This window comes from Malus sylvestris, chromosome 6 (genome assembly GCF_916048215.2).
Source record: "Malus sylvestris chromosome 6, drMalSylv7.2, whole genome shotgun sequence".
In the NCBI taxonomy this organism is placed as follows: domain Eukaryota; kingdom Viridiplantae; phylum Streptophyta; class Magnoliopsida; order Rosales; family Rosaceae; genus Malus; species Malus sylvestris.
Window position 1 is genome coordinate 18,586,246 of NC_062265.1, and position 14,939 is coordinate 18,601,184.

General features: G+C 40.9%; 1 protein-coding gene and 1 long non-coding RNA gene across 2 annotated transcripts; one reads left to right on the top strand and one right to left on the bottom strand.

The window, feature by feature from the left end:
* Positions 1 to 302: 302 nt before the first annotated feature.
* Positions 303 to 12,227, bottom strand: LOC126627465 (uncharacterized). Its single transcript, XR_007625024.1, has 2 exons — positions 12,158 to 12,227; positions 303 to 410 (listed from the first exon to the last, which is right to left on the bottom strand). It is a non-coding gene; the product is annotated as an uncharacterized LOC126627465 (long non-coding RNA).
* Positions 9,588 to 11,643, top strand: LOC126627458 (salutaridine reductase-like). The gene is made up of 5 exons (XM_050297019.1): positions 9,588 to 9,732; positions 9,869 to 10,115; positions 10,257 to 10,325; positions 10,647 to 10,829; positions 10,943 to 11,643. The coding sequence occupies exons 1-5, from the start codon at positions 9,704 to 9,706 to the stop codon at positions 11,324 to 11,326; spliced, it is 912 nt and encodes a 303-aa protein (XP_050152976.1). The 5' UTR covers positions 9,588 to 9,703; the 3' UTR covers positions 11,327 to 11,643.
* Positions 12,228 to 14,939: the final 2,712 nt, after the last annotated feature.

Genomic DNA, 14,939 nt, shown 5'->3' on the forward strand with positions numbered 1-14,939 from the left:
GAAAACGATACCACACTTCGGTACTTAGAAGTTTCATGATTACTCAGCGGCTTGGATCTTGCAAGTCCCCAATCGAGGAGCTTTCCTCACTCGGGAACTTAAGGGAGCACTGTTTGTACCATACTTGACCAATCCCGAAACTACTGAGCATCGGTCAAGGATATACCGTCAAGGATCCACAAAAGTTTCCCTCCAACCAGAAGGCCAACCATAACGCGACACGTGTTGACATCAGAAGCCAATCATAGCGCGACACGTGTCAACACAGAAGCCAATCACAACACGACACGTGTCAATATCAGAACAAACTAGAAACTCTTTTCTATAAAAGGAGATCATTCTCCCACAATATTTCCTAATGTCATTTGTACTAAATCATTCACTAGTACTCACTAAAGGAGAGCTTGAACCTATGTACTTGTGTAAACCTTTCACAATTAATGAGAACTTCTCTACTCCGTGGACGTAGCCAATTTGGATGAACCACATACATTTTGTGTTGTCTTTCCTGTCTCTATCCATTTACATACTTATCTACACTAGTGATCGGAGCAATCCAGCGAAGATCACAAACTTGACACTTTCTGTTGTACCAAAGTCCTCACTGATTTTGTGCATCAACATAATTAGTTTCTTGTTTTTTAAAGAAAGGGAAAGCATATACAGTCATACAGCTCGTAGTAATATCACATGTAAAAAAACACAAGCAATATCTTTTCAAACATTCTAAATTCCTAATGTTTAAAAAAATGCATATCCGTTAAACTCTAGATAATAATTTCGTAAAATGTTTATGAGGCAAGAGTGGGATTCACTTTTGGGCATGCTTAAAGATTCTCTCTTGCAACTATTGCATAATCTTAGTGGCACCCCCACTCTATTGAATACTTGTCACGTGATTATTTCATACATGATCATCACAGACTCCTCATAGGTTTGACCAACTTTCACAAATGATAAATCAGTAGCTTAATAATTAAACTATAAATTGCCTAACAACAAAGAGATGAAGCACTTTGGAGTAGTCCCTCTAAATCATCATAATCATCTACATGGCAAAAATTTTCTTTTCCTCCTCCAAATCTTCAACAAATAGAAACAACTATCAGTTTTGAGTCCAAGAGGTACATCAATCTTTTGTAGTTGTCACTGGAGGCAACAAAGGTTGTAATTGAATTAACATTTTTTCTTAACAGGATTGTAGTTGTCACTGGAGGCAACAAAGGTTGTAATTGAATAAATAGAGAGAATGCCTCACTAAAACAACAAACAGAGCAACATTGAAGATCACAACCTGTCTCCACCCAGGTTATGTTATGCAATGATTGACGAATAGCGCACGAAACTGGTATAAAGAACTCGGCATCCGCCATCTTACGTCTACTCCGTGATATATAGCCAACATGCAAGTAGAGGCCTCAAACAAGACTCTCTTGCCATGCTTAAAGAAAATACTTGTAAAGAAAATCAAGTTGAACCAACGGGAGCGGTTCAAGTAGAGGCGCCGCAATCGATCTCGTCGTTCCGTCCGGTCGAACCAACGGGAGCGGTTCAACAGTCGGCCCGTCCTTTTCGTTCCACAAATCTTCTGCGCCTTCCTTCATGAACAGATCGACAAGTGCCTTCAGGTGCTGGTTTGGGTTCATCGGGCTGTGCCCGGTTCCAGTACTCAAAAACGGGTCGGGCTTGCCGCCCATGGTGTTTGGATTAAAACTTGATTTTTGGCCCAAGGATAGAGTCGGCCCAAAATGAGGCCTGGAGAAATAGAAGAGTAAAGCCCGGCCGAAACTTGGGAAACCAGGAAAGGGCCTTTTTTTGACTTGATACAATTCACAAAGGCCACTTGCCTACCTACCCAAGGACCAAGTGGTGTAGACTGATCAGACTGCACAGCCCATAAAGTACTTTATGGTGGCATTACATGTAATAAAGCTGATGAGTCATCACCCTCAGACCGCATTCGGGCAAAGCTGTCGCTACAGGAGCCAAACCAAGTCGTCTATAAAAGGAGGAAGAGAAGACAGGAATAGGGACACTCAAACAAACAAACAAAAGCACAAACTCTGCTCAAAAAGCCAGATTTGCCTTTCAAAACGAAGCTGTAGTCAGCCCAAGCTTTCATCCCCCGCGGGATAATCTTTTCTCCTAAACTTTGTAATAGCTCTGTTACCTTGTTCAAACTTGTTGTAGTATCGATTCACCCTTTTGTATTCTCCTTTCCCCTCTCCACCTCTAAGCTTTCAGACCTTTGACAGAACTACAAAGATAGGGACCTGCAAGACGATCAGCCTTAATTGATAAGGTTTAATCTTGCCCGACCTGCTTTGTTCTGTCTTTGTCTTCTCTTTCTTTAAAGTCTAGCAATATGTTGTGTATTTTTAGTTATATGCAAGTTGTTTCTAGCAAAATCACGATGACAAAGCTTTCTCAATACTTGGATCCGATTTAAATATATCTTCAATGCTTAAATCAGATCCAAGTCCTAAGCCCGCAGGCATGTAAATCTGATTAGTTTAAAAGTCCTTGGCCTCAAGGCATAAAAAAGAACTTTATGTGGACTTAACCCATCCACGACAATCATTGATAAATGAGAAGTCCAAAGTTACTTGGGGCGCAAGTAATCGACCTACCTTCTAGTTTTCTTTCTATTATATCATGATTATCATAGAACGCTTAAGCATGGGATGGATTCTAATGGAAAGCCTCAAGGCCTACACCTAAGGCCTCACAAAGGTATCCATTTGGATTCATCCCATTCAGCGATCTCAAGAGTCTAAGTATAAGAATGAACTCTGATGGGAAGCCTCAAGGCCTACACCTAAGGCCCCACAAAGGCACCCATTTGGGTTCATTCTACTTCTTGGATTCGGGTAATCAGAAATATAATAGTTAGAAAACTCCTACAAGCACGAGAATAAATATGATGCGTTCGAGCATTGGTTTAGTTATTGATGGGAAGCCTCAAGGCCTATATCTAAGGCCCCACAAAGGCACCTGTTATAACTAACACGGTTTCTTGGATACATACATATATACAACGAAAGCACGACAACCATTTTACATCTGCCATGCTAAAGATGGCAGTGGCACGCCTGAGCACCTAAATGTTAACCTTAATTGTGAGCCTCAAGGCCTATACCTAAGGCCCCACAAAGGCACCTCTCAAAGTTAACGATGTCCTTCTTTTTCAGCCTTGCCCGAAGAGTCTTGCCCGACGAGACTTGCCCGACGAGACTTGCCCGACAACGCTCGGAAACAAAGCAGAAGCCCGACAGCAACCCTCAACCGGCACCAACCTCCAGGGGAGCTGTGTGCTCGTCGGCCAGGAAACATCCCCAACGGAAATTCCCGCCACGAACATAGTTTTGGCACGCCCGGTGGGACCTAAACTTCCAGATCTTGCATGTCCAAAAGGAAGAACCATAAGCTTGGTAAAAAGAATCCAAATGAAGGTCTTCTCCAAATGGCAGAACAATCAGAAAATCCTTCTTCCCCATCCGGACAGGTGGTTCCAGATAGCCCGACTGCATCTGAAAGATCACAAGGAAAGGGAAGCAATGAAGAGCTACAAGCTACAATGATCCAAGTGTTAAAGAGCATGGAAAGGATCTCCCTGGAAACAAAGGGAGAAGTAAGCAGACTCTGTATGCTCACAGGGAATTTACAGAGAAGGCTTGATTTGGAGTTCTCTACTCCAAAGGGTGCTCAAAGAAGTGGAATGAGCCAGGTTATCACAAGAAATGAGCCAATCATTCCCTTATTCCCACTACTAGAAGAAGCAGGAGATAGGGGAAAGAAAAAGGTAATTCCTGAAGGAAGTCAACTAGTGATGGAGCCGATTCCGGAGAAAGAGTTTCCCAGTTTCCCATTATTATCATTTAATAATAAGGGGCAGAACGAACAAGAAAGGATGAGGTACGGAATGCCAGGTATGATGGGAGAAACTAGTGGAAAGGAGACTACCACTACTACTACCACTACTGCGTCAGATAAACCTCCACCCTATAGACCACCCCCGATGGTCAATAAAGGTGGAGGATCTAACTGGAGGAAGCCCGAACCAAGGAGAGAAGCAAATGCGGGCAATGACAGGAGCCTAAAGATTGGATCAGCTATCCTCGGTCATAATGATAATTTAGCCACTCAGCAACTAAGGGAGGAATTGGCTGAGTTAAGAAGAACGGTGACTCAAAACGCCCAGCCGCGGGCTCGCCCAGTATTCAGGATTACTTACCAGAAGCCGTATCATGAATATATCGACGAGCTAAATCCATTCCCTCTCAACTTCAAGATGCCCGCATTCCCTACCTTCACAGGTGAAGACAGCAGTGTGTCTTCCAGAGACCATATTTTCAAATTCTCCAATCACTGTATGGCGTATGAGGACAATCCAAACTACAAATTGAGGTTGTTTGGAAATTCATTGGCAGGATTGGCGTCTCAATGGTATTCTCTATTACCCCCCAACTCTATTGCCAACTGGGGGCAAATGGAGATGGCTTTCCATGAACAGTTCTGCAGGATAGAGCTAGAATTGACCATCAATGATCTAGTGGAGGTAAAACAATACGATCATGAATCCACGGAAGACTTCATGATGAGGTTCAGGAGGACCAAGATGAGATGCCAATTCCCCGTCAATCAAGCACAACTCATATCTATTGCTCAAAGGGCTTTAAAATTACCTTTGAGAAAAAGGTTTTATGATGCATAGTTCAATGAGCTGCAAGAACTCGTGATTGCTGCCACGAAGTACGAGAGGTTGTTGCAAGAGGAACAACAAGTGAAGCACACTTCCAAAGTCCCTCCTTTCTACAAAAGCAAGGCTACTATTCACCATGTGGAGGTGGGAGAAACTAGGCCCGAACACAAGGATGGTCATGAGGAAGAAAATATAGATGTATGTGCTGCTGAGATGACCACACCCTTCAAACCATTGACGATCAAAGGATTAGTCCAACCTGTCAAGGATCAGAAGATCGTGATGAATGATGGTGGTTTCGTCCCCATGAAACCCCCAAAGTATCAGAGCTATTCGTTTGATTTAACCAAGGCACCGGAGATCTATGAAGAGTTGGTGCGGGCGAGAGTAATTTTGCCCGACAGTGCCAAAAAGATGCCCAAGCCCGAGGAACTCAGGGGGAAAAAGTATTGCAAGCTGCATTATACCTTCAACCATTCTATAGTTAATTGTGTCCAGTTTAGAGATTGGGTACAAGATCTTATAGTGAAGGGGAAGCTATTGCTTGACTCACCCCAAGCCAGTATGATGGTGGACACTAACCCTTTTCCAAAGGCTCCTATCAATATGATTAACCTCATTTTTAAGGAGCCGGGGGTATTGGCTGAATAGAGGTGCCACGAGGATACCGGAGGACCAGGGGCAGATTATAAGGTTGTCAACAGGGAAGAGGGAGGAGAAAAGTGCGTAGACAGAGGGGGCAAAGAGTTGCCCAAAGTCAATTCAGATATGGTAGAGCAAGAAGCAAATTACATGTTCATTCTAATACAAAAAGGAGTTACAAATCATTCTATTCTAAAAACTTTACATCTTCACATAGAGTGATTATTCTGGAATGATATGTTCGCATGATGGTAAAAATCCTATTGGGTTCGGCCAAGACAGTATGGTGGTTTACAAGTTGGGACTTGGCTTGCTCTAACTCCGAAGTTGCTTTCTCTACCCCTTCGATTTGGTGTTCAAGGGTGTCCAGAAGAGTGGCTTGTTCTTCCTTAAGGGCAACCAGTTGCTCTTCTAACTTCTGGATTTCAGAAGAAATCACTTTAACCCTTTCTTTAGTCTGCATGCTTTCTCCCATCAGTCGGTTGACTTGGGTAGAAGAGTTTGATTCCTTTTCCATAAAGCATTTTGCCCGGTTAGCCTGTCTATCCGCTCTCTGGTATTGTTCCCTCAGAGCCCTCAGGTTCTCAAAGAAAGAGAGGAAAGAATCGTGTTGAGGCTTGGACAAACGACCAGTTTTGAAAAATTCAGTTATAACCTTCTCAAGATCACACAGAGCTTTGAAACTAAAGGCCGCGGTGAATTCTTTCTTTGCCCATTCCTGAAAGATTCGATGTTGCTCCGGGGACATGGAGGTTGCTGAAGGCTGTGTTGAAGATTTCAACCGCGTCTCAAGTCGCCCAAGTGCTTCGAAGAGTTTGGGCAACTTGGCAGGATCAGAGGATGGGAAAGGAGGAGGGTCCGGCGTGACAGTTCCCTCCGATGAAACAATGCCTATTGAAGGGGTAATCTCTGCCTGTTTAGTCTGCTCAACTCCAGAGGGGGAAGTATCAATACCTCTAGAAGATGATAAGGATGCAAACTTGTCGGGCAACAGAGAAGAATAGTGGGAAGCAGGAAAGTTTTTAATCGCAGAAGGATTTCTTTCTACGGAACACAGAAAATTGAGAAGTTCAATCGCAAGGGTTTCGTGGGTATAATAAGGAGTTTCTTTCAATTAATATTGGCGCTTGGAATTCCAGGTTTAATATCAATTGAAGGGGGCACTGTTTGGATTAAAACTTGATTTTTGGCCCAAGGATGGAGTCGGCCCAAAAGGAGGCCTGGAGAAATAGAAGATCAAAGCCCGGCCGAAACTTGGGAAACCAGGAAAGGGCCTTTTTTTTACTTGATACAATTCACAAAGGCCACTTGCCTACCTACCCAAGGACTAAGTGGTGTAGACTGATCAGACTGCACAGCCCATAAAGTACTTTATGGTGCCATTACATGTAATAAAGCTGATGAGTCATCACCCTCAGACCGCATTCGGGCAAAGCTGTCGCTACAGGAGCCAAACCGAGTCGTCTATAAAAGGAGGAAGAGAAGACATGAATAGGGACACTCAAACAAACAAACAAAAGCACAAACTCTGCTCAAAAAGCCAGATTTGCCTTTCAAAACGAAGCTGTAGTCAGCCCAAGCTTTCATCCCCCGCGGGATAATCTTTTCTCCTAAACTTTGTAATAGCTCTGCTACCATGTTCAAACTTGTTGTAGTATCGATTCACCCTTTTGTATTCTCCTTTCCCATCTCCACCTCTAAGCTTTTAGACCTTTGACAGAACTACAAAGATAGGGACCTGCAAGACGATCAGCCTTAATTGATAAGGTTTAATCTCGCCCGACCTGCTTTGTTCTGTCTTTGTCTTCTCTTTCTTTAAAGTCTAGCAATATGTTGTGTATTTTTAGTTATATGCAAGTTGTTTCTAGCAAAATCACGATGACAAAGCTTTCTCAATACTTGGATCCGATTTAAATATATCTTCAATGCTTAAATCAGATCCAAGTCCTAAGCCCGCAGGCATGTAAATCTGATTAGTTTAAAAGTCCTTGGCCTCAAGGCATAAAAAAGAACTTTATGTGGACTTAACCCATCCACGACAATCCTTGATAAACGAGAAGTCCGAAGTTACTTGGGGCGCAAGTAATCGACCTACCTTCTAGTTTTCTTTCTATTATATCATGATTATCATAGAACGCTTAAGCATGGGATGGATTCTAATGGAAAGCCTCAAGGCCTACACCTAAGGCCTCACAAAGGTATCCATTTGGATTCATCCCATTCAGCGATCTCAAGAGTCTAAGTATAAGAATGAACTCTGATGGGAAGCCTCAAGGCCTACACCTAAGGCCCCACAAAGGCACCCATTTGGGTTCATTCTACTTCTTGGATTCGGGTAATCAGAAATATAATAGTTAGAAAACTCCTACAAGCACGAGAATAAATATGATGCGTTCGAGCATTGGTTTAGTTATTGATGGGAAGCCTCAAGGCCTACATCTAAGGCCCCACAAAGGCACATGTTATAACTAACACGGTTTCTTGGATACATACATATATACAACGAAAGCACGACAACCATTTTACATATGCCATGCTAAAGATGGCAGTGGCACGCCTGAGCACCTAAATGTTAACCTTGATTGTGAGCCTCAAGGCCTATACCTAAGGCCCCACAAAGGCACCTCTCAAAGTTAACGCTGTCCTTCTCTTTCAGCCTTGCCCGAAGAGTCTTGCCCGACGAGACTTGCCCGACAACGCTCGGAAATGAAGCAGAAGCCCAACAGCAGCGCTCAACCGGCACCAACCTCCAGGGGAGCTGTGTGCTCGTCGGCCAGGAAACATCCCCAACGGAAATTCCCGCCACGAACACATGGGTCGGGTCAAAATGAGCCTGCAGAGAAGCTTGGAGAACTGTCTCGGACACTCCATAAGCATCGAGGTGGACATAGTTTGCGGTCCAGCAGGGTCGGATCCACCAATGGAAAGGGTTTTACTAGTTTAGGGTTTAAGGAGGACGTTTGGGATGCTCCTACTTTCCGGTGTTGTTGCCCAAACTGGCATCTGGGTCGTGCGCATGACCCGGTTTGATCGAATCTAAGCCTTTCGTTTTGATACCTGAAAATCAGCGGCTGTGATGAATATTTATAGAACAAGCAAATGAAGCTAAAAATATTTTCTTTAAAAACGTTTTTGGTTATTTTAAAAGTATATTCAAACGAATTCTAAAGTATTCGATCCAGCTCTATCGCTTTCAACCAACGGCGGAGCCAAGTACGAGGCTACCTTGGGCTATAGCCTAGGTAGCTCTTGTGGAACAAACCAATTATTCGCTGTATTTCATTTATTTTTATATTCATCTCACTATTAGCCCATGTATGTTTTTTATTTATTTACTTCATTGACCAATACTATTTATTTCCTAACAAAATCTATTTTACACTTCATATACAATCCATTTATGGTTAATCGTGATAATAATTACTTACTCTAATAGCGCTTTTAATTCAGTTTTTAAATTATTTTATGCATGACTTTTATCTATTTAAAAAGTCATAAATAATGCATTATTTTTCCATGGGATAAAAGTCATGCATTATTCTCCCCAGTTTCCCCAATCTCATTTGAAAAATATTTTTAAAAAATACTTTTGAACAAAAAAAAAAGGAAAATAAATACATAAATAATGCTACCTTGTACTTGTCCAATCCCATGGAAAACCTACATGCTTGGGTCTTCATTAATTTCTTGAAATTTGAATGAATCTGGCCCTCTTTCGAGGATTTTGCATCTTACATATATATCTTCGTCAAACATCTTTGTGCAACTCATCCGCATCATGCAAACAAACAAAGAAAGAGGGAACGAAAATCGTGTTGAAGACCACTTACAAATGAAATTATAATGTCATATCGATGTAAAACAATTATCAGCCCACTAATTATTGTGTTAAAAAATTAATAACAATGCATATCAAGTTTTTCATTAAACACATGACTAAACTGAATTGACATGTCAATGACGAATAATAAATTAACAACTAGTTCGCTAGCTTGTAAATATAAAAGCAGAACGATACTTTTCTTCTAAAGTTGTAACAGATTTCGAGTTCAAATTTTTTTTGTCCTCCAAAATAATACATGTTCAACTCAAAAAGTAATTGAAAGTGTTGAAATGTATATATTCATTATTAAGAATTAGATTAATTAGAACAGTAAAAGTGGAAATATCATATTATGTCATGGCATACGTGACCGGTACCGACTCATTGATTGGACCAACTTTGACAAATCAACTTGACAAATCAATAGCCGATTGACTATAAATACAGACCAAGAACACCGAGCAGTGAAGCACATACAATTGAAGTCCTTGTAAACCATCTGAAATTTATCATCCACATCCAAGTCGACGACAAAAATGGCAGAAATCAGTTTCGGGTCTAAGAGGTACATCAATCTTTCGTTTATTCGTTCGTGAGGCAAGTGAATGAATGATTATTTTGGAGTGTTAACTGCTGAGAACAGTTTCCGATTAGTCATGATTTGAGTAATGTTATGTTAATTTTGGTTTTTTTTTTCATAGGATTGCGGTTGTTACTGGAGGCAACAAAGGGATTGGATTTGAGATTAGCAGGCAATTAGCAGCTAATGGAGTTGGGGTGGTGTTAACTGCAAGAGATGTGAGGAGGGGAACAGAAGCCGTTGAGAAATTGAAGGCTTCTTATGGCCTCTCTGATGTGGTATTTCATCAGCTTGATGTAACTGACCCATCTAGCATTGCCTCTCTGGCTGAATTTCTCAAAACTCAACTTGGAAAACTTGACATTTTGGTAATTTCTCTAGCTTATTTCTACGCATTTCTAAATGGCTTGTAGGCTTGTAGCTCAAATAATAAGAGCATCGGACGTCCTGTTAAAAATATATGTAATCTGCTGGTTATAACATATATAAATATTTTATTCATATTGCAGGTAAATAATGCAGGAGTTGTCGGGTCCATATTCCTCACAGACGACAAAGAGAAGTTGGCAATTGATGATGTAAGTTCTTGAAAATTCATTGTGTTCAAAGAATCGCTAGATCTCAAAAGCTTAAACCGTTGAACGGTTCTAACAATGTCCGTCAAGCTATCTAGTACCTTCTCTCGTGTAGTTTAAATCTACTCACGGAGAGGCTTGCAGATTCAGCTAACCATATACATAATAAATAATATGTAACAGGGTTAGGGATCGAGGGATTCAAACCAAGGACCTCGACCGTAAAAATAAGATGTTAGAAAATAGATCGAAATACATATATCAACTTTAGTGAACATTACTGTATAATACAGATCATATTCACAAGAGCAAATGATCATGCAGCTTATAGGTCCCAAAGCAACAAATAAGAATCAAGTCCTAAAACAAACCCACGAGACAGCAGGGGATTGTTTAAAAACAAACTACTATGGAATTAAGCAACTCACGGAAGCACTCATTCCACTTCTTCAACAATCCGACTCGGCAAGGATCGTCAATGTCTCCTCCCAATTGGGACAACTAAGGGTACACGTCCGAAACCCTTGTTTCAAATCTCCCATTCACATTGTTAGACTAACAACATAACATAAGATGCAAGATAACATCACATTATCGAATAAATTTTTCAATTTTTTTAGGTTATTCCAAACGAGAAAGCGAAGAAGGAGCTAGTAGATGGTGATAGCCTCACAGAAGAGAAAGTGGACAACCTTGTTGAGGGATTTTTGGAGGATGTGAAGCAGAATTTGGTTGAAGCCAAAAGCTGGCCAACCAATTTCTCTGCCTACATTGTATCCAAAGCCGCTCTGAATGCTTACACAAGAGTTTTGGCTAAGAAGTATTCCAGCAAAATTGCTATCAATGCCGTGTGTCCGGGTTTTACCGACACGGACTTGAACAATCACACTGGAGTCTTCACAACTGAAGAAGCTGCAAAAGGTCCTGTGAAGCTGGCTTTGCTGCCTGATAATGGAGCTTCTGGCCTCTTCTTTGCACAGACTGAACTATCAACTTTCGAATGAAAATTTGAAATTGTAAAATGATTGGTCTGTTTTTCGTCATGTGTTCTCAATAAAAAAAATATGTCAAGTTTTAATAAAGTTTCAATTCTAAATCTCTTGTTTTAGGTCACAACTCAACCAACTTTTGCTATGTCTCTAGTCCTTTGGGTGCTTTAGTAATTTCTTGTTTGCTACGTCTTCAGTTTCTTTGTGGATTTTGATAAAATAATTACATGTATTTAATGCAATTAAATTCTAAACGTTGAAAGGGTGATTGTACTAAATACATGTAAGTATTGGAGCCAAACTCAAAAATTAAATAAGAGATATTTTTTTAATGATCATTTCTTAATATTGAAAATATTTTTTTGATCAAAATGAAATTAACTTTTAACTTATTGATTAGGAATGCATGTTCATGATTTTGCTACGTTGAGGCACAATTACATCATTTTTGTGCGGGGTTTGCTTATTTTGTTGTTGATATCATTTCTTAGCAACATTTTGATATGTTTGGTTTAAAGATCTAACGATGATCTTATTTGTAATTTGTTTGTACCATACTTAACCAATCCCGAAACTACTGAGCACCGGTCAACGTTATACCGTTAAGGATCCACAAGAGTTTCCCTCCAGCCAGAAGGCCAATCACAGCGCGACACGTGTCGATATCAGAAGCCAATCATAGCGCGACACGTGTCAACACCGGAAGCCAATCACAACACGACATGTGACAATATTAGAACAAAGCTAGAAACTCTTTTCTATAAAAGGAGATCATTCTCCCACAATATTTCTTAATGTCATTTGTACTAAATCATTCACTAGTACTCACTAAAGGAGAGCTTGAACCTATGTACTTGTGTAAACCCTTCACAATTAATGAGAACTCCTCTACTCTGTGGACGTAGTCAATTTGGGTGAACCATGTACATCTTGTGTTTGATTTCCTGTCTCTATCCATTTACATACTTATCCACACTAGTGACCGGAACAATCTAGTGAAGGTCACAAACTTGACACTTTCTGTTGTACCAAAGTCCTCACTGATTTTGTGCATCAACATTTGGCGCCGTCCGTGAGAACGACATTTATTCCCACTCTCTTCAGCTTTGTCAAGTTGGTTTCCACCATTTGTACACTTTCTTTTGACCAGGCATCCCTCTCCAACATGGGAAGTGAAGGATGCCACAACACACAGAATGACACCCCCTCGCACCTAGTGCGAAGCAACGAAAAAAGGAACAAAAGAAGCTTGCTCTTTAGGCTAAAGTCGATAAGCTAGAGGCTCAGAACAACAAGATTGTGATGAAGAATGAGATCCTCCAAGAGCAGTATGAGAAGGTCTTCGAGATGCTCCACGAGGCAGATATACTAAAGCACACGAGCTCATCACCTCTGTGGAAGTCAACCATCAACTGGGTGACTCCCAACACGGAGGGTCATTTGCTCTCGATATGGGTATTCCTGTTGAGGAGCGAGCTACTCATCGAAATGGCGACCAACATGAAACTTCTCTTAACCCAGCTGTTTCGATCCGAAGCATGAGGAGTGAAGGAAGGTGCCTCCTTACAAAAGGAGTGGAAGGATCGAAAGCCGTCTTTCACGACTGTCGAGACTTCCTAAAGAAACATAGAGACAATCTCATCTAGGGGTGGTTCGGTATGGGATCCCATACCGAAACCCTAATCCCGATTCCCAAACCAAAATTTTCGGGAATCCCAATTTCAATACCGATCCCAAACCAAATTTTCGGGAATCCCAATTTTCGGGAATCCCGAAATAGTTTCGGGAATTCGGGACAAATCGGGAATCCCGAAATGGTTTTGGGCTTTTGGACTAAATTTGACATATTGTGCTTTTGGGCTAAAATTCAACATTTTATATTGAAATTTTGGGCTTTTGGGCAGAATGCCAATATGCGGCCCAATCTATTGTTAGACTAAAATATGCAATCTGTGCAATTTGTGCAATTTATGCAATTTGAAATCTGAATCTGTGCACAATAGTCAATACCTGTGCACAGATAATGTTATGCAAATGCTCAAGGATCTAATCAGTTAGTCATTAGAAGTTTCAAAGAGAAAGAAAAGAGCAAAAACAAGTTCTCAATGCTTGCTAAATCGAAAAATAAGTTTAAGAGAATCTCCAATATGAAACCATTTTTCAAATATGTAATAGTTAACAATCTGTATATGGACAACAAAAGAAAATTGATATATCATGGTAACATTTTAGACTAACTTTTTAATCCACTTCCCTGCAATCAATATGTTTTTAATCCATATTCTGAGTCCAATACTAATCAACACCATTTACAACCCAGGGCCCTCATTCATCCCCTCACCCAAAACGAATATAAAACAAACAAAGAAAGAAGCGAAATGCCTCGGTCTATTCGAATGCATATGAACCAGATTTCATATATTTAATTTAACACAAACAAGGGAATAACAACAACAGCTTGTAAGTTGTACCACACTCCATTAACTTCTCATATTCCCTCTGCAACCTCTCCGTCGATTCAAAATCCCTAATTCCAAAAGCCCTATTTCAGAAACCCTAATTTCAGAAATTCCTAATTCAGAAACCCAAATTCAAATTTTCTAATCGAATTTGGAATCAAACAATTTGTATGAACTTTGGTTGAGTTTATTGCAGGAATTTCTTACCTTTTGCAGTGAGGAGGAGGAGTGCGGAATGAGACCGAAAGCTCGATTTAGGAGCCGAATTCGGATGGTAAGGACAGTGGGTAAAGGTGCGATTAAGGTGAGGAGTGATGACTGAGAGGAATGATGACTGGTTTGGGTAGATTCGGGATTCAGGCGACGGATGTGGGAGGAGAGACAAATCGGCGAGGAGATACTGAGGTGAGGTGAGGTGAGGTTTTAGGTCTAAGGTTGAGAGACCAAGAGAGAGCGAGCGAGAGAGAGTCAGACACAGGTTGGGGGGTTGATAACTTTGATTTACATGAAACGGCTGAGATTAAATCTCAACATAATCCAACGGCTATTAAAATTCTAATTATATATTTAAAAATTAAATAATATATAAGTATATTTTTCAGTTCGGTTTGGGAATACCGAAATCCCAAAAACGTGAGACCGATTCCCGTACCGAAATTTCGGGAATTTTTCGGTTTGGGAAATTTCGGTTTGGGAATATTTCGGTTCGGTTTCGGGAAAATTTCGGTTCGGTTTGGTATTTTTGGGATTTTTTTCCAGCCCTAATCTCATCCATGTAAGCTCGAAGATCAATGACCCAAGGGTCTCTGAAAGACTCGGTCCCCTCCCATGTCCCAGGCCAGCTACCAATTTGGGGAAGGGGCAACAAGTCCTAAAGAAACACGAAGGTATAGGGGACTTAGAAATGTTCCAACAGACATACCTTGGAAGTCAGTACGGTGAGTCCAGGGAAAAATCACATGTTCTTGATCAAACCTTCCTGAGGAGATGGAGATTTAAGAAAGAAAGCTTCAGTGGTACATGACTCCACTCAGAACCCTCTTGTCCTACAGCTCCTGAAGGAAGTAAACAAGTTGAAGGTCGAACGACAAGCTGAGATACCTAATTGGAACTAACCTAGGCCTGGCCTTCTTACAAGGAGGATCCTCGACACCTCCTCCAAGCAAAGA